The sequence below is a fragment of the Castor canadensis genome, chromosome 10 (assembly GCF_047511655.1).
Source record: "Castor canadensis chromosome 10, mCasCan1.hap1v2, whole genome shotgun sequence".
Classification (NCBI taxonomy): Eukaryota; Metazoa; Chordata; class Mammalia; order Rodentia; family Castoridae; genus Castor; species Castor canadensis.
This window is the reverse complement of record NC_133395.1, coordinates 3754789-3773454: the sequence shown is the minus strand read 5'-3', so window position 1 is coordinate 3773454 and position 18666 is coordinate 3754789. Positions and strand designations below refer to the sequence as shown.

The 18666-nt window shown below is 41.7% G+C and overlaps 1 protein-coding gene across 3 annotated transcripts in view; it reads left to right on the top strand.

The window, feature by feature from the left end:
• Myo16 (myosin XVI) overlaps positions 1–18666 on the top strand; it is a 518261-nt gene that overhangs the window by 326022 nt on the left and 173573 nt on the right. For all 3 annotated transcript variants that reach the window (XM_074043002.1, XM_074043003.1, XM_074043001.1), the window contains exon 20: positions 412–553. In XM_074043002.1, the coding sequence (XP_073899103.1) occupies positions 412–553 (142 nt within the window). The remainder of the gene's footprint in view (positions 1–411; positions 554–18666) is intronic.

Genomic DNA, 18666 nt, shown 5'->3' with positions numbered 1-18666 from the left:
GGTTAATTAGACTGTCCTTGAAAATTGTTAAAATCCAACTACTTTTCCACATGGACTGGCTTCTACATGCCCTGGGATGATTCAGTACCCAAATCAGTGGGTTGTTACCAGAAAACTTGCTCGTCAGGGCCTTGTGAAGGGCTATTTCCCAAACTGAGAGGAAACCGCACAACCTATGCAGTCAAAAGCTGCGGTCAGAACTTGTAGCACTACAAGGGCAATGCACTTGACTCCAGGTGAACACTCTACACAGTTCCTGACAGATACCTCGTTTACTAGACTTGCAGTGTAATTTTTAATCCTCTCATACGTGTGGACTTGTGGAGAAAAACTGGGGTGTGAATAGTTTTGTTGGCTTCTAAATGAGGGAAACCCTTGTCCTTATGCCTCCTCTTCTTTGTACTATTCTAGGAGACTTGATAATCCGGCGACATTCTATACAGATGGCTGAATTTTACCGTGATCTCTTGGCCAAGTCCTTATACAGTCGCTTATTTGGCTTTCTGGTGAATACCATGAATGGTCGCCTCCACAGTCAAGATGAGCATAGAAGGTAGGAATGGTGGATGCTGGCCCCTGCGTCAGTCCTGCCACACACAACCTAGAAGCTGAGCTCTAAAGATGCCCGGAAGTTAAGCTTCGTTTAAGCATTCCATTTGCCCAAGGTGATTTGTCTTGCAGGGTATTAGTGATCATAACATAGAGGTGTAAGCTGTCCTCTCACTTTCTTTCCCATCCACGCACACTGAAGAATTAATCAAGCCATTTCTCTTGCAAAGATGTGCAAATGAATGCCTTCTGGAATAAAGGTGTATGTGACTTTTGTGCATCAAGTAGTATAAAAGTTTCTGAATCTAGAAAGAAGACAGTCCAAGAATATCTAAAGCCCTGGAGTTCACTGAGTAGCCCTGAATGTCTCTCTCAGCCAGTTTGATGATGAAATAATCCTTCCTCTTGTTTCTTTACTTATTTCCTGGATTATTTGACAAGGATCTCTGTGGTAATCATCTTGGCTCTGAGCCTTAATCGTCTTTGAGCAGTAGCTTTTAGGGGCTATTTGATCATCTTAAAATTATAAATTTCCATGGCATCTTGTCAATGGAAAGCTTTGCTATTATTCTTGTCACTAATAATGACCTTGAGCTGACGACTGAAAGCAAAACTGCTCCAGAAGTCTTCACACATATGCTTGTCTTTGAACGAAGCCTTCTGAGAATTTCTTTGCTGTCCACATAGACTTCTTTACCAAATTCCCCAAAATTGCTGCATTTAAGGGTTTCTTGGAAAACATTAAAAGTAACATGTGTTAATGGGAGAGTTCTTCTATAAATACAGACCTCTCAGAAGATTTCAGATACAGAGATATTAAAATTGTTCTGAAGATACTCGCACATGAAATCCCAATGCATATTGATCAGCATATTCAATATGGATTATGATTTGAGGGTAATTTACACTATAATCTACATTCCGGAAGAAATGTCTTACTCTTTGCTCTGTTGGAAACCATGGATTTTCCAAGAAAAATAATAATTTCTTGCTATCAGTAAATTTGTGATTTTCTCCTAATTATGATTCTTCACAGAATGAGGTTAAGTCTACCAAATAAACCTGCATAAAATATAAAATTAATATATAAATCCAGCTGCATGGAAACCTTTTAGAAAGCTTCCATTTCCTATTTTAATCTCTTAGAACCTTAAATTTATATAATCAAAAACACTTATATATGGTCAAGAATTTTACTGTGCACACACACACAGAAAATGTGAGCCAAAACTGAGAATAAATAGGATTCCCTTTCAGAGGGTTTGTGGCCACTGGGTTGGAATATAAATGTATGATGGTGTTCTGGTATAAGTCTTTTTATTTTATTATTCTATTTGTGTGAAATATCCATAATAGACTAGAAACAGAAAGGAGATTAATGGCTGACAGGACAGGGGGAGTGGGGGTGACTGCTCAATGGCTATGGAGTTTCCTTTTGAGACTATGAAGATATCCTGGAACTACAGAGTGATGGTGATTGTATATTACAAATATACTAAGCACCCCCCTGAATGGTACTTCATTTTCCCCCTTGATTGCTCTTTCTTATTTTATAATTCTTTAGGAAGGAAATGAGTAGGATGGAGATTTGTAGGGAATTAGAGATGAACTGACAAGCTGGACCGCGAGGAGACAGATGGCATCCTCACTGAATCACAGCCTCCTTCTCCCATTATCCCATGCGGGGCCCAGACTTGGATATAAACTCCCAAATAATGTAAGAAAAGGCTGTATTTGCAGCACTTCTAACTCACTGAAACTCACAGAGAGTTTAAGGTTTTACAGCCGCACTTCCTAGGTCACAGAATGGCCTCACAAACTTGGATAATCTTAGATCAGGCTTCTATTGCTTTCTGGTTCCCATTTTTTGAAATTTTGTAATCATGTGAGGAAAAGCAATTATGTGAAAAAATGGTATTTCCCCGTGGTTAACGTTGGCAAGTACCTTGCAGTGGATAGGCTCGACGTATTTTCCACACGCTATTTTTAATTATAAATTTTGCAAAAGAGAATGACTATACTGAAGATGTACTCTAAGGAGTCATGAAGGGAAACTGAGTGAAGTGGAGCAGGTAAATGGTGAACACATTTCCTGAATTATAGCAAAATAGTGCAGTGCTACTCACACAATGCATTTAGATCCGTTCTGCATTCTCTCCCCAGAATCCAGATAAGTTTCTGTCCAATTGAAAACCATGGAATCTCATACAAGTGCCGTTTAATTAATTAAGATGATCATATACCTTCTCCATATCTGCTTGACCCTGATCAGATCTTTAAGGTCAATGTGTGGACATGTCCTGGCCATCATCTCCTCTGGCCTGGATACCTGTACAGCTCTCTGTCCTGGACGCTGCAGGCTGGCGTCAGCAGGACATGCAACTTGTGTTCAAGGGCCACAAACTTGGTGGTTAGGCTGCATCCCAAATTGGAACACACTAAAACTTTATATCTCAGGCTTAGTTCAAAGAGATTTAGTCCAAGCAGATAAAAGGATGTAATAACATAGGGCTAAGAACCCCACAATAATAATATAACTTACACCTTATATTTGTTTAAAACCTTACTTTTCTCAAAGTGTATGCATATGACCAGCATCAGAAGGAATTCTGGTGGATAACCTCAATTGACACATTTTAATACAGAAGGAAGGGCAACTAGGGCATCATAAGGTGGGAACCCCAGCCTGCTTCCCCAGTTCTCCTCAACGGTCTTCCCTTCGAGAAACCCATTGGAAAAGCAGAGATTGGTTTGTTAGCTCTGGCTGGAGACATTGCTTTTCCTAAACTATAATTTTCTGACTCTGAAAGGATACCACGTCCTTTAAGTTTATGTGAGAACGTCACCGTTATAAATTCACCATCATCACCTCCAGCCTCACAAGCACAGATCCATTGTTCCCACCTGGTCCTGCTCTCCAGCTCACGAATGTATTGCCAGCCCTCCCTCCGGCTCTCTGTCTCCCTTGACCATGTCCTCACCTCCGGTTTGCTGCTGGAACTTTCCTGCCAACACTGATTCCCAGCAGTTCAAGTTCATCAGTGTTGTCCTGGGCTTTCAAGAGGATGATCTCATAGACCCAGTTTCATCTCTGCATTTTAATCAATTGACAAATTATAGGACAGAATCAGCCGAAGGGAGTCCAATAGCAATTCAGGTACTAGAAGTCAACCATAGATTACGAGCCAGTTGCCTCAGACCACTGCACCCTCGTCTGAGTGGGGGCAGCACACACATGGCCCTGAGTGAGGAGCAGGGGCCTGGCACAGGGTCTCTGAGAGCCAAGGACACCCTGGGCTCTCCTTGTCCAGGTCGCCTTCCAGCCCCAGGGGAATCAGCCTTGAGAGTCAAGAATGGAGCTTTCTTTCCCTGGAAGGAAGCCCAAGACACTGGAGAGGAAACTTCACCTGACACAGGCAGGTGTCACTTAGGCTCACCTGGCCCTTGTGAGTGCCTTCTAGAGCTCATGCCTGGGAGACCCCGTGCCCAGCTAATGCAGAAGGCACGTGGGCTGTGGGGCTCCTATTTGGTAGGATTTTTGTCTTTGTTCCCTAGGATTTTTGAAAGCACTGAGCTGAAGTGGCTGACTCTGGATTTAGGGAACACCTTTCTAGTTCTTTTATAACTTGCCATCAGTTCATGCTGAGTTAGTCATATTTGACAATTAAGTATGATGTTAGATAGTATCAGATAATTGCTCTTTAACAACTAATAGGTTGTTAAGTTTAACCTGACTTTTCTAATGTCATTTGGCCTGAGCACCTCTGTGAACTGTCACCTGACACCCAATGAATAGCCCTGTAGGAATAAACAAGGAATGAGGAACAGAGGTTCCAGTGTACCCTCCCGCACCTTCACGTGTAGAAAGTGGGCAGCCATGGACAGACACAGGAGATGGCCTTCCAGTCCACTCCCTTCACTGGGCAGCTCTCTGTGGTGACTCCAAAGTCATTCTGTGTCTTTTCCCCAGAACTTTCCACCACTCACACAAAAGTCCTGCTGTGCTCACTCTTTTGGGATTGGTTGTTAGGGTGGACAGGGCCTTTTCTGCAGTGGGTTCCCAGGTTTGGTGAGCACAGTCTTCTCTGCCCCATGACAGTAGATACAACACAAAGAGCTGCTGGGTGCCAACCCCTCTCATAAAGGTATGAACAGGCTTCATTTTGGGGTTTAATCACTGTGCTTTAGAACATTGACTTAAGAAAAAAGCTTGTTCTGGGCATGGTGAACAAGCCTGTAATCCTATCACCTGGGAGTCAGAGGCAGGACTGTGAGTTTGAGGCCAGCTTGGACTACACAGTGAGACCCTGTCTCATAAAAACAAATTAGTCAAAAATCAAACTAAAACAATGACAACAAAAACATTTGTGAGATGAAGCAGATTATACCTAGATTTTTCTTTTTCTTTCTCTCTCTTTGTTTTTCTGACAGTACTGGGGTCTGAACTCACTTTGTAGACAGGTCTTCTACCACTTGAGCCATGCCTTCAGCCTTTTTTGTACTTTAGTTATTTTTTAGGTAGGGCCTCAGGTTTTTGCCCAGGTTGGCCTGGACGGTGATCATCCCACCTAACATCTCCTGAGTAGCTGAGATTACATAAAAAATCCCACTGGAATGAAATCCCACAGGATTTCATCTGTGATGGATTCAGAAATGAGACACACGGTTGGAGGTACTGACTAAAGTATAATGAATAATAAGATAATTTTTTCTCAACTTATAAAATTTGATTTATCTCATAATGCACCACTTGTATCCTCAAGAGTGAATCAACCCTGTGAAACTGAATCTTATTGTTCCTAACTTGAAGTCACATTGGAGTGTCTTATGCAAATCAAAGCTTGGGTGGGTACAGGGCTGTAGGAACTTTGAGAGAGTCCTCCAGATATCTTCAGACACCAAGACCTGAAAGTTATTTCAAGTCTTTTGCATCATTGGTTCTGAATAAAAATATAGCTATTCATATGTTTACAAATGTTAATATTGGTATTATTTACATATGTATATTGATATTATATATAATACCAATTATATGTGTGTGTTATTGCTGAGAAATATGACTGATGGAACATTTCCTCTGTTCCTGTAAGAAATACCCCAAAAATAAGTAGATTGAAGTTAGTTAGAAATGAATGAGGTGTAAGAGATGGTGCAGAAACCCTGTCGGGGGTTTTGAAAATGTTACTTTTATTTATCCATTACTCATTCATCCATTCACTTTTGTGTACATGATCTGACATTGACACTTGGATGACATAATTGGGACTATAACACGGTAAACAAATCAAGTTTCGTGGAGAATTTGTTGAGTTTTTCACCTAGCCTTCACTTCTTAAGGAATCTTACATTACTCTCGTATGACATTTTAAACATTTTAAAGCATTATGACTGACTGCATTCAGCTTCAATGAGCTACTCATCTCCTCAGCCTGTTCCTCTGACACCTGGTTTCAAGAACATGACTGCCGTGCAGGATTGTCTAAGGTTAAATGACACAGTTCATCAACCTGTTATCCCAGTGTCTGTAGCAGTGGAAATTTCACTACTCACAAAACACTTCTGGGGCATGTAGGGTGGGATTCCTTGGATGTTCGTTTGGGTGTGCTCTGTTGTGAGCACCAATCATGGATTAGACTGACAAATTTTCACACTTTTTCTTTCTCTCTGACACTGTGCCTAAGTAAGGTCCAGAACACTGTGTGTTCTTTGACTATTGAAAAGAAGTTCCCATGAGTGAGAAATAGTGCTGTTGCCCTGGCAATAGGGGTTTCTGGAAGGAAGGGTGCTGCGGAGGGCAGCAGGTCCTCACCATGGAGCGAACTAAGGACTGGGGTCCTGAGGTTGGGAGGCCTTGGAGAGAGCAGGAGTGAACAGTTCCACAGAAAGGTAAACTGAAGTCCTATCAGGATAATAGGGAGGTACAGGCTGGGCATCTTCTCACTTTCAAGAAAATTCTGGGTGAGGATCACATGAAAGTAGACAGCCTACTCTAATAAGAATGTAACAAGCAATATAGTAATTCTTCAGAAAAAGTGCACGTCCTCATTAGTTGAGACTGGCTATCCTTTCTTAGAGGGAACTTATATTTTTGTGTGGAACAAAATGTAATTGTAGCCCTGAACCACTCAGCAGGCTAGGATAAAGAAGCATCCCCCATCAAGATTTTGGAAAATCAGCATTTGGTGTGACGACTGTCGTACTGAACGTCATCGAGGGCCTAGCTTTACCTTGACACTCCAAAAGGAGGGGAAAATTGATTGAATGGATTCAGTTATGTCAGCTTAAGTTTTTATATCCTAACTCAATGCCTTGTCTACTGAGAATGAGTTCCTTGACTAGTAGTTCAGAGATTTGTTCATGTTAAATCATAGTCAAATCTCCTGGTTTCCATTGGCCTTGGGTTGATGCAGTCAGTCAGCACTTAATATGTTTATGAAATGTGGTAATGCTTCTCAATCTCTTTTAGGCCTAAGTCCAAGTTGGCATTCCAGTGGAAGGCAGATACACACACCGTTTTCCATGAAAATCTGAGAATTAACTCTCCTTATTCTGCCAGAAAATCCAGATCCCAAGGCTGTAATCATTTCTTCATTTGGTGATCAGAGAAATTCTTAAATTCTGAAGTCACAACCTCAGTGCTAGTGTTACTGAAAGTTCTTTTGAATGGTTTTGTGGTTAACTTTTTTGACTAAGGGATTCTCTTCTGAAAGCTTAAAGGAAATGTATGATTTGAAGCCCATGCAGTGAGGCCCCTTTGACAAACAAGTGGCACTTTAAGCACTGAAATTGTAGTAAGCATGTCAGACTCTAAGTCAGATTCTCTTCAGTAACTAGGTCTTTCAGGTACAAATGAGTATTTGTCAAAGATATCATTCATTAGAGTCAGAGAGCCAGCAACATGCCTTAAAATGCTCTGGACTGAAGAGGTGTGAAGGAGAGTCACCGATGACACCTTTGATGATGATTGACTCTGGTTCTGGGTATGAGGATCACCTACAAAGATTGAGTGTGGAATGACAGTTTTCAGATGTCACCCTATAGGAGTTCTTACTTTTGTCTTTATTTATTTTTGCTTTCTGTGCATGGGCATTTGTTGTTACTTCTGCAACCAAGATCCCCCACTTCCCTGTGACACCCTCATCACGCTCACTAAGCCTCAGAGCAAGGGGAGCTACATAGCTGTGCCCTAGGCTTTGGGACATAGTTCCTCAGCACAGTGTGATCAGTAGTCAGCAATGCACTGTTTGCATGACACCTACAGATCCAGAGGCCCTTGGTGCTCTTGGGGCCTTGCAGGGGTTGCCATCTGTTGAGAAGTTTGTTGTATAAGCAGAATGAAAATAGAATAATGATGGCTGTTAAAAACAGGTTACAAGATGAGACAAGGAAAATCAACAGAGAAGGTAAATTAGGTCAAATATGCTTATATGTAAATATGTTAAATGCTTATATAGCAATAGCACAGTGAGACCCCTTTCTGCAATTAATATATGCTGTCAATAATGTTTGAAGATTGAGCTGGGATCATAGCTCTGTGGAAGAGCACTTGCCTACCATGCATGAGACCCTGTGTGTGATCCCCAGCACCACCAAAAAACATGCTTGTGGAGTAAGCACCTCCCAATGGTGTCACCATCAGAAGCATTCCAGGTTAGTGGGAATTGTCCGTTCATCATTGAGTGTTGACCACCTCAACAGGATGCAAACACTCAATCCCCTCTGTGCACTCTTACACATACTTTCTTTCCTTTAGTTGGGGGCTTGTCCCTCCAATGGGAAGGGCCACAGGGTACCATCCCCATCCTTCTTTCCAAGACAGATGATTGGGAAATGTTTCAGAGGTCAGAAGCCATCATGTGATTTTCCAGAATGTTTGTGGCCCCCTTCCAAGAGGACGAACTGGTGCAAGCATCACCTCACTACAGATTGGCGCATTTTCTGCTCCTTGGGGATGTCCACACTGTGGCCTGGGTGACTTGTACTGACTCCACCCTGGCGCAGGGCAGGGCTCAGCTGCCATTGCCAAACTGAGGCAGAGTAACCAACTGGCATAATTTTGCCAGGACACACACCTCCCCAGGAACACTCCAGGAATCACAGTGGCAGAGTTCCAATGTCTCTCAGATTGCTGAAGCTGGAATAAGTTAAGAAACTTAATCTCAGTGGGGACTGGGGGGACAGAAAAGCAAGGTTAGAAGAAAATGTCCAGAAATTGCATGGCTTTTTTACAGCTATTTTGATATCAAATATAGGGGTTAATTTCCCCAAGAAAACATTTAACCATCCCATGAGAATCCTAAGTAAAACTCACTTTCTTTTTCTCATTTGATTTGTGTATTTCTATTAAAAGTTCAGAAAATGAAGGGCATACTATCTCTCATTTAAAAACACAAAAACCAGAAACACAGTGAAACTTGCAAGGATCAAGTAGATATAAACTAATATAATTAAAGCCAAACATTCCATGTTCTGTACTAACTTCAACTTTCTCTCTTACAACACTTGATTGGAAGGATTATAAAGATATAAATAAAGATATCTTTTTGATTTGAATTACAAATCAAAAAGATAAGACTCTAAAATCTAAAACACGTAAGTAATTAAGTGCTACTGAAAAAAGACACTTTGTGCACTAACTTGTTAATTATAATGAAAGTACTTAATTCTTAATAAGTGGATTTGTATTATTATTTTTCAACTGTTTCATAGAAATAATAACACACCTGCTGTGCCCTGGTGAGAAAATGAAAATAGATGTGTTCAATTGTTGCTTTTTTCATGTAAGGCATAATATCCTTCTTTAGCATATGTTGCTTTTATTCCTTTCTGGAAAAGACTTACTCATCACCAAGAGTGAAGCGTGATGTAACCGTGACCCATTTACCTACAGCCTGGATTTAACACCTTGAAGCTTTGGTGTCAGATTTTTATTAAGATTTTAAAGAAACAGGGCAGTCAGATCTAAACGCCAAGGCGCCTTCATTTTCCCACAAGATCCTTCCTGTCCTTCCCTCCCTGGAGGCCAGACTGTTCATTAAGTGTAAATCTCTCACGACTGTTTTTATTTCTCCAGTTCTTGGTTTTTTGTAACAACTGCATAACACCATGAGTCGTTAGGAGTTACAGAAACACTGTCCGGTGGTATATTTTTCTATCCTTCTTTAAGTTCACATGGCGGAGATTGAACTATGCAGACACCTTGAGAATCAGAGCTCCTGCCTGGTACTTGTGTGTTCATTCCCAAGGATAAGAAACCGCTCTGTCTCACCTGGGTCCCTGCTGACGGCACTTCAGTCTCTTTTCACTTTCTGCTCGGTTGTAACAGTGGGGTGCACTCACACGTGGCTTCTGATGTATGTGGGATTTCTCCGCGTGTGTGTTTAGTGACAGTTGCAGGGAGGGCATGAACGGTGATTCCCCAATTATGAGTGAAGTCAGCAGGACACTTGTACCCTGTACCATGGCAACTGCTCACAGACATGCACGAGTTTCTTACGGTCATAAGTGGGGGCCTGACTTTTGGGCCTTATCATATACATTCTTTTTTGTATTCATGTATATTAATTGTATAAAGTAGTGGGATTTGTTGTGACATTTTCATACGTGTATATAATGAAATATCACAGACATTGCTTTCCTACTCCAGGGTCATCTTACATTTTTTCCTAAGCCCTTAGATACTCAGCACATCAGTCATCTTACTGTGTATGGGAGGAACTGGTAGAATTTTATATTTTAATTGTATATTCAGTGATCTGTACTCCATTTACTATCATTGTTTGCTCACCTCCTCCTGCTTTTTTAATCTAAAACTGTGCACCAATAACATTAGATGACTTACTTCTTTTAATAAGTTCTTCTTTTTCTTATTTATTTTGGTTATTTCTGTTTTCATATGAATTTTATAATCACTTTGACATTTCATAAAAATTCTTTTAGGATACTGACTAGAAGTATGTTTATAGGTTAATATGTAGGAAACGGTCCTTTTTAGGTATTGGTTCTTTTCTTCTGTAAGTATTATCTATAGTTAAACATTTATTCTTGCATTCTTTCATTTCTTTAATAACTTTTGTAATTGTTCCACAGCTGACTGCACATCTTTATTCAGTCTCTTTTTCTAGGTACTTTGTATTTGTCTTGAGGTGGTAAGAGTTGCATTTCTATTACATTTTAGTCTGTTTACTGGAACAATGAATCATGCAAGTTTCCTGTGTTGATCTTACATCTAGAAACCCTGCTGACTGTTCTTATTGGTTCTGATAATATTTCTGTGGAATAGCTTATTATTTTCTAATGTAAATGATGGCAATGAAATTTTTTTACTCTTATGTCTCTTGTTTCTTCTTCTGTTATTGCATTGGCTAGCACTGCCACAATGTTGAAAGTTTGTGGTGAGAGTAGATCTTTTGTCTTGTTTCCAAGTTGATCACAAGACCTGCAAAGACTTCACAACACGCAGTCTGCTCACTCGGAGTTCCATTCAGTAGTCTGTTCTAACAGGATGCTGTGCTTTCTGTAATGATTTACCTATTACCGTGATCATAGCCATTCTCTTCTCTTTGCTCATATGGGGCATTGCACTAATACATATTTTTATGCTCAATCTTTCTCCTTATAGTACATATCCTGTTTGTTCATGACATACTAGATTTTAGTTTGCACAAATTTTAATTAGTAAGATGACTTTTTTTTCTTCTTAGACAATCTTTTGCTATCAAAGTTATACCAAGGAGTAAATGGGGTAGCTTTCTGTGATTTTCCCCTCCTAAAACAGTTTGTATTAAACAGGATGACATATTTCTTGAATGTCTGCTGGAATCTTCCTTAAATTGTATAGCAGTAGGAAGGGAGATTGACTGTGATAAAATTATTTTCTTTCTTTTTGAGTCACATATATTTCCCAAAATACTATCCACTTTAAGATTTTAAAGTTACCCATGAGCTCAACCAGAGCTTTGTGTTCTAATCTTTCAGTTGATAACAGCAGTATTTTGACAAGGTTTGCATTCTGGTAGTTTATGCTTTTCTCCAATATCACATAAATCATGCCCAGAACTTGTCTGTAAGAATTATTTTCAAGTCAGCTATGGTGGCTCATGCCTGCAATGCACACTACTCAGGAGGCAGAAGCAGAGGGGCAGTGAGTTTGAGGCCACCCTGGGCACAGTTAGCAAGACCCTATCTCAAACACAAAGTGAAAACAAAGTGGCCTGGGAGTGTGGCACAAGTGGTGGAGCACTTGCCTGGCAAGCACGAAGCCCTGGGTTCAGTCCCTGCTGCTGCAAGACTTTTTTCCTTTTTGCCAACATCAGTTTTTGTTGATTGTTTTATTGCCATTTCTAATCGCTGTTATTTTGTTTGACTAATTCCTGAAGTTTTGCTGTATCCTTTTTCTGCTTTCTTTGAACTTTGCTCTTCTGTTTTCTGATTTCCAGACTTGAATGTTTCATGTTTTCCAACAATTTTGTTTTACTCTGGTCTACAAAGTACTCTCACTACCTCTTAGTTCTTTCCAGAAGTGTAAGACGCAGTGCTTCCTTTGTTGTTTAGTTCTAAATATTTTGCCTTTGTATTGTTTCAGAGATAAAATAACAAGCAGTTTGTGAAATAGAAGTAAATCTGATACAGCATATTTTTCCTCCTCCACCCAAACTAAGGAATAAATCCCCATTAAATAATAAGGCTTCTCTGATTCTCATGAACGTGGCATGAGTGACTTCTATTTCTGTGTAGACTTATTTAAACCATGCTACTGGGTTTTCATAGCAACCAAAGCTACACAACTTTGCAAATATCTGCGACAAAACCTGCTTTCGAAATAATTCTCCTTCTCTCCACTTCCTTAGCAAAACGCTTGGCTGTATTATGATTTCCTAAAGAGCTAAAGGCTTTGCTCTCTCATTTGTTTCCCATTATTCTGGGAGATCATTTTCATTTTCAAACAGAAGAATCTAGGGGAGTAAAAAGTATTAGAGTTTTCCTGAAGCATCATGTATACTATGATACTCTACAGTGTTTAAATACCAAATGATGGCTTGTTTCAAATGTGCTAACTATTCTTATTCTAAAATTTACCATGCACTGTGGACAAAATAGTGCTCAATTTAAATATTAATTATCATATTGTGAAAAATAGCTTCAAAAATTATGCAGTTTTATTGAGCCAAGAAAGAGCTATGTACTTTTGTCTTAAGTGCATGTTTTCACATTAGGGAGAGAGAAAAATAGGTTTTTCAGACCTTACAAAAATACAGCATTTTTAATGTCAAATAGTAATTTTCTTTGAGGTACTGGGAATTGAAGTCGGGGCCTCTACTCTGCCACTTAAGCCACTCCCCCAGTCCTTTTGCTAGATTTTAGTTTGTTTTACAGATAAGGTCTCACTGACTTTTTGTCTCTAACCTCAATCCTCCTAATTCAACCTCTGAGCTAAGACTTCAGGTGTGCACCACCATCCCCACATTTCTTTTCTTTTCTTTCCTTTTTTGTTTCTTTTTGGGGATGCCTATTGTGTTCTTTGCAAATATTAATTGAGAGCCAATAATTTCAATGAAGTATCTAAAGTATCCAGTGATTATAAGGCTAACAGCCTTCTGTCATCCTACTCCTGTAGCTCTTTCTTGAACCAGGAAGAGGTCAGTGCGCGGACACTTTAGACGGGTGGTAGACTTTATGGTACTGCTGGCTGTCATTTCTTTTCTTCCCAACTGGGAAGTGCACTGGAGTGCACTTGGTTCTCTCACCCGCTGCTGATCTGTTCTGCTGCCTAGGTTAACCAAGCCTGTGTGATGACGCCCCCACACCTATCCCTGGCTCACAGTGGCTGTTCCACCAGAATAAATGATGTCACCAACTTAATCAGAATGGGGAGCAACAGGTCCCATCCTGGTCCTTGGTGATAGCACCCCAGAAAGTACATGTCAGTGTGACTGCCATTTTCACTGTGACAGGGAGAGTGTGCTTTGCAACTTGAGGACGTTTCTGTGTTTGTCAGCGTCCCACATTGAACTTTCCTCTCTCACACACAGTCCCAATAGAAATATGTCCTCCACATCTGCTTATTCATCGGTGTAGGTTGCTACAACGGTGAAGGTACAGTGATTGTTGGGGTCCTTCACTGAATACAGCTCATGAATGAGCTGGGCTTGGAGCTGAGGATTACTGCAGTATGTCTTGACATTGACTATGAGGTCAGCCTATTTGCCCCCTTTTTCACATATAGAAACTCAGAGAGGTTAAGTTACTAGCCCGGGTTTCACAGCAAGGAAGTGATAGGTTTAGAGTACGAAGCCTAATGTGCCCAACTTAAAAACCTGTGCTTTTTCAAAAATGCCTACCTGCTGAAGACCATCAAAGAGCAAGGGGACTTAGTTTTAAAGCTAATAGGGTTTGGAATCTCTTTTAAGATGTAGGTAATTTCCTTACTTTTGATGAAATTGTGATTCTAGTTATTGTTTGTGACTTTGGCTCTGCTTGAGGACAAGGCTGTGCTCTGTTCCTTTGTGTCTGGGACTCCAGCATCCAGCACAGTGCTTTACAAGCTTGATGCATAATTCACATGTACTGAACTGGTGAATGAACTGACGAATGGCTTGGCTTAAAGCCACTCAGGCAAGAGTCAGGATGGAGATTGGGATAACTGGGCTGGGTTGTTTATTATTGTTGTTATCTCTAAGTCACATCCATGTGACCTGGATGTTTCTCTTTAGAAGTAGTCGTTTCTCACCTCTCCCACTGAGCATGAGCTGGCCCGTGACTTGCTGTAGCCAGGACAACACAGCAAGAAGGATGGGGTCCAATTTCCTCAGCCTTGCAAGGATCTGCTTGCTCAGGTCCCCATCACTGCCATGTGGTCTGCTGGAAGGGGAGAAATGGAGGACACCCTTATTGCTCCAGCCAGGAGCCAGGCAGCCACAAGGCAGGATGATAGGTCATCTTTGACCTGCCAATGCCAGGCAGACCCATTTAAGCTGACACAGAAATACTCACTACCAAGCTCTGAGCTTATTACATGTCACTAATCAATTCATCCTCATAGCTGCTACTTGGAACCGCTAATTTTCAGATTTACATTTGGAGGCAATGTTAAATAGCTCTCAATTGCACAAGTTTGAAAAATTCAAAGATCATCCCCGGCCCACCGTCCTCAACAATTTGAGCTACCCCCTGATGCACCATGAGAAACTCAGATCTTTGAATAATGAAGACTTTTGTCTTCTGACACTCACATTAAATTGTAAAGGTATGCAGAGGTGCTCCTTAAAACACTTAGTAGCCAGAACCTCATGTGGGGAAGAAATGGGGAGGTGCTAATGAACGGAAAGCAAATTAGTAGGATGAACCACTGGGAAGAGCTAATGTCCTGTGTGAGGACCACAGTTAATAAAAGTGACTTGTGTTCTGGACGTTTGCTAAATGAGTAGATGACACCTGCTCTTGTGGTAGATTTGGAGGAAGACAGGGATGGGTATCTACCGTAGCTATGTTCACATGTTCCACTATAGCAACAAATTTACATATGGAAATATGTGTACATATAGTCATGTTGCGTACCTTAAATATACACAATAAAATTTATTTTTTAAAGTACAGTAAAAAACATAGAAGGAGGGTTTTTGTTTGAAAAGAATTATCACTAGTGAAAAAGGTCTCTGTGAAGAGCTGATAGAATGGCTCCAGTGGTGTGAGAGCCTGCCTAACAAGCATGAGGCCCTGAGTTCAAACCCCAGTGCCCCCAAGAAAAGAAAAAGGTCTCTGTTAAAAAGAAAAAGGTCTCTGTCTTTGATAAGCAAAAAACTGAGCAGCTGTTGCACTGAAGCCCATAGCTAGTGTGGGGAAAGATTGTGTAGACTTCTTGGCTTCTGCAAATGCCAATGTGTCTAAGGACAGGACTCTTAGTTTATGAGCACAGTGCCTTAATCTTTTAGTTAGTTTCCAATTTCTCTTAAGGGTAATAGTGAATAAAAGATCTGGATTTCTGTTCTGAGTCTACACTCAGCATTAATGAAATCTTTAGTAAAACATTTATGTCTTTTGAATCTTAATATTCTCAAGCCCTAAAATTGTGTTCTCACAACCCATCTGCCTACATATGGAGGCTTAGCCTACATGTCTCTCTGCCTTGTTTTTTTATTTCAAGACCTGGGAGTTAATTATTCTGAGTCAGGGTGGGTTTGAAAATGTCAGTCATATCCATTGAGCTCATGCAGCTGAAATGCATGTGGTTCCATCAGACTGTTCATAGTTTACAACACCCAGGGCAGTTTCCTCATTGAAGTACATGGATTTAAGAAGAGTTCATGTCACACTTTCTTCAATTTTTATTGAAATCCACCTTTTCTGATGACATTGTCCCTCAAACTGCTAATAATTTTGGATTTTTCTTTTTTTGAAAATATGGTTCAAGACCAAGACTGAATCAGAACAGTAAAGATAAACTGCAGTGATCGCATGGGATTGAAGTACGGAGTAAGTGTGCCAGACAGAGTAATATCAGTATCCTCTTTCTAGAAACCAATTCCAACTATGTGAGGGATTGGATCTCATTTTCTGCTTTCTCTCTTTCTCTCTCTTCTCTCCTTCTCTTGCCAATGGATTTCTCTGAGTTACACATCAGAACCAAGGAAAGACTAAGCCGATTGGCACTAGTAAAGTGTTCTCAGAGCATCTTATGGAATTTGTGTCCCCTGTGATCATAAACAAAGTCAAAAAGTCAAGAAAGAGGCTTCCCAGTGGCCAGCAGAGTCACGCTTCCTGTCGGAGCAGCTCCAAACACATCCCACTGAGAAGCTGTACCCAAGATAGTGACTTTCTGGAGTCGGTTGGCCAGAGCTCTGGTGACCCCTTTGAGAAACTACACGATCCAGTTTGAAACATTCAGGGCACTGGAGTCCAAAGCTCCATGTGCTCTTGTAGACCGGCATTCAAGTCATTCAATGATCCTACAATCAAGGTTGATCTCTCTCAGTGCATTGCTCCCTAAATAGACCGAGACCTGCTTGGTCTCCACTCCTCGTGGTGAGCAGAGTGAAGACTTGGTGAGGCTTTACCACACTTTTAATTGGCAGACTGCAATAGTGAGACTTGGAAAATTGGTATTTTGAGCGTTCATCCCCTCTCATTGGCAGAGGTTGGCCAGACTCCCTAAAAAACTCTTACTATGCTGATCTGATATCAAAAAAAGGCAAAATATGATGAATGGCCTCAGGCAAGTTTCCACCACCGGAAGAGCTAGCTGTTCAGAGAATTCTCTGGAAGACCCACTAATGCAATAACCCCTTTCTTCAGCCCCAGCCAGCTGCTCCATGGAGTCTTCATGTTGTTTTACCTGCCCTCCCACTGCAAGTGCAGCCTCCCTCTTCTAGGTCATAATAAGTGAGCTGTGAATTGGCACCCCTCAACCCAAATTGGGCCAACAGGCACCAAATTCCATGAATCTTTGAGTGTGAGTAGAACTGGTGGTGCCACCATTAGTGGGTCCTTTCGAAAGCTGAAAACCAGAAGATCACGACCTGTGTCATGTGTCTTCCAGTGACCGTACCCTAATGAGCACCAGTTCCAGAGAAGGGTGAGAACTCCACAGAGATTCTGGATGCAAGTGTCACCCACATGTGTGGCTTCCTCTTGCAGGAACAGCAGGGGCCCAGTAGAATGGGTGGAATGTCCACCCATTCCTGCAGGGCCGTCACACCTGGGGAAATCTCTCTTCCATGATCAGTAGCAATCCCTCTTGGAAGATCACAGGAAATCTCCCACCCCACCTCCTGTATTACGCACCCTTACTCAGAACCCGCCATGAACTCTGCCTTCCTATATCACCGGTCAACAAACCAGAGGCACATAATTGGGGTTGTGCCTTTTGAGTTTCCCTCTGCTTGGTCCTGATTATTTCCTGACTGACCTTTGCCTTTGTGAGCCATGGGATTGCTGAAAGCCACCATTCACCATTGCTAAACTCCAGAGACATCCTGGGGCTCACTGTGCTTTCAGCCCTGTTCCCTGTTTTGATGGCCATGAGCTCTCTGGCAGAAGATATGCCAGCCATCCCTGGGGAGACCTGATTGCAAGCCCTGAATCCCACTGCTGAGTGTTGTCCCATAGTCATCTGCGAACTGACACAGAGAGAAAGAAAAGGAGAGCATCAAGTAAATAGAAGATAGAAATTAGTATTTCTTCCAAAAGATAAGCAAGAGGTAGGGTGTGGTGGTGCACAGCTATAATCCCAGCTATCTAGGAGACAGGTCTGAGGCTTTTGGTCTGAGGCCAGCCTGGGCAAAAATATGAGGTCCTATCTGCCCAAAAGGATTTGGACGTAACTCAAGTGTTAGAATGCTAACTTAGCAAGTGTGAGGTCCTGAGTTCGATTCCCTGTACTGCCAAAATAAAACAGGTAAGCCACAAAATTCCTGCATCTTTGGTTTTGATGTTGCTGTTGTATAAAAAGGTTGTCCAAACCCAGCGATGCAGGACCCTGCTTGGAAGGTGGAGGGACAGCCAGTCCTGCTGCTGCACAGGCCATAAGCTAACACTGCTGGCCTCGGCTCTGAGAGCGAGGAGAAAGCGCAGCTAGCATGCAGCTGTGCAGCTTCATCTGCTGCTGCGTTTGTGTGCTGGGTTGCCAACAGTGTGCACAGACCCAGGGAGCAGGACAGATGCAGATCTAAAAGGTCAGTGACAACAGCGACGGGATAAGCACAGTTTATCCCAGAGATAAGCTTCCTGAAGACGCGCTTTCCTCTCTCCTGTGTGCGCTGGGCCACTCTGACATCGGCTTTGAGATTTACTTCCCTGCTGACACCCTCTGTTAGTACGGCCTGCTCAAGCCACTTTAGTAGTCAGGGTCGATCACAATAAGGCACCTGTCCTCACATCACATGTGACTTGTCACTGCCAACATAAATACACATCTGAGAGCCTCTCACCTGTGTTTATCAGTGACCTTATCCTGTGCACTCTAATCACCCACGAGGTCACACACTTCTTTCCAGATTCACTGAAGGGCAGCGTAACCGAATCACACACATTATCAAACAATTCATACCTTTACACCTGCCACGTGACCGCACAGCCTCCAATGGACTAAGACACACGTCCCAGCATTCCAGATGATCCCCT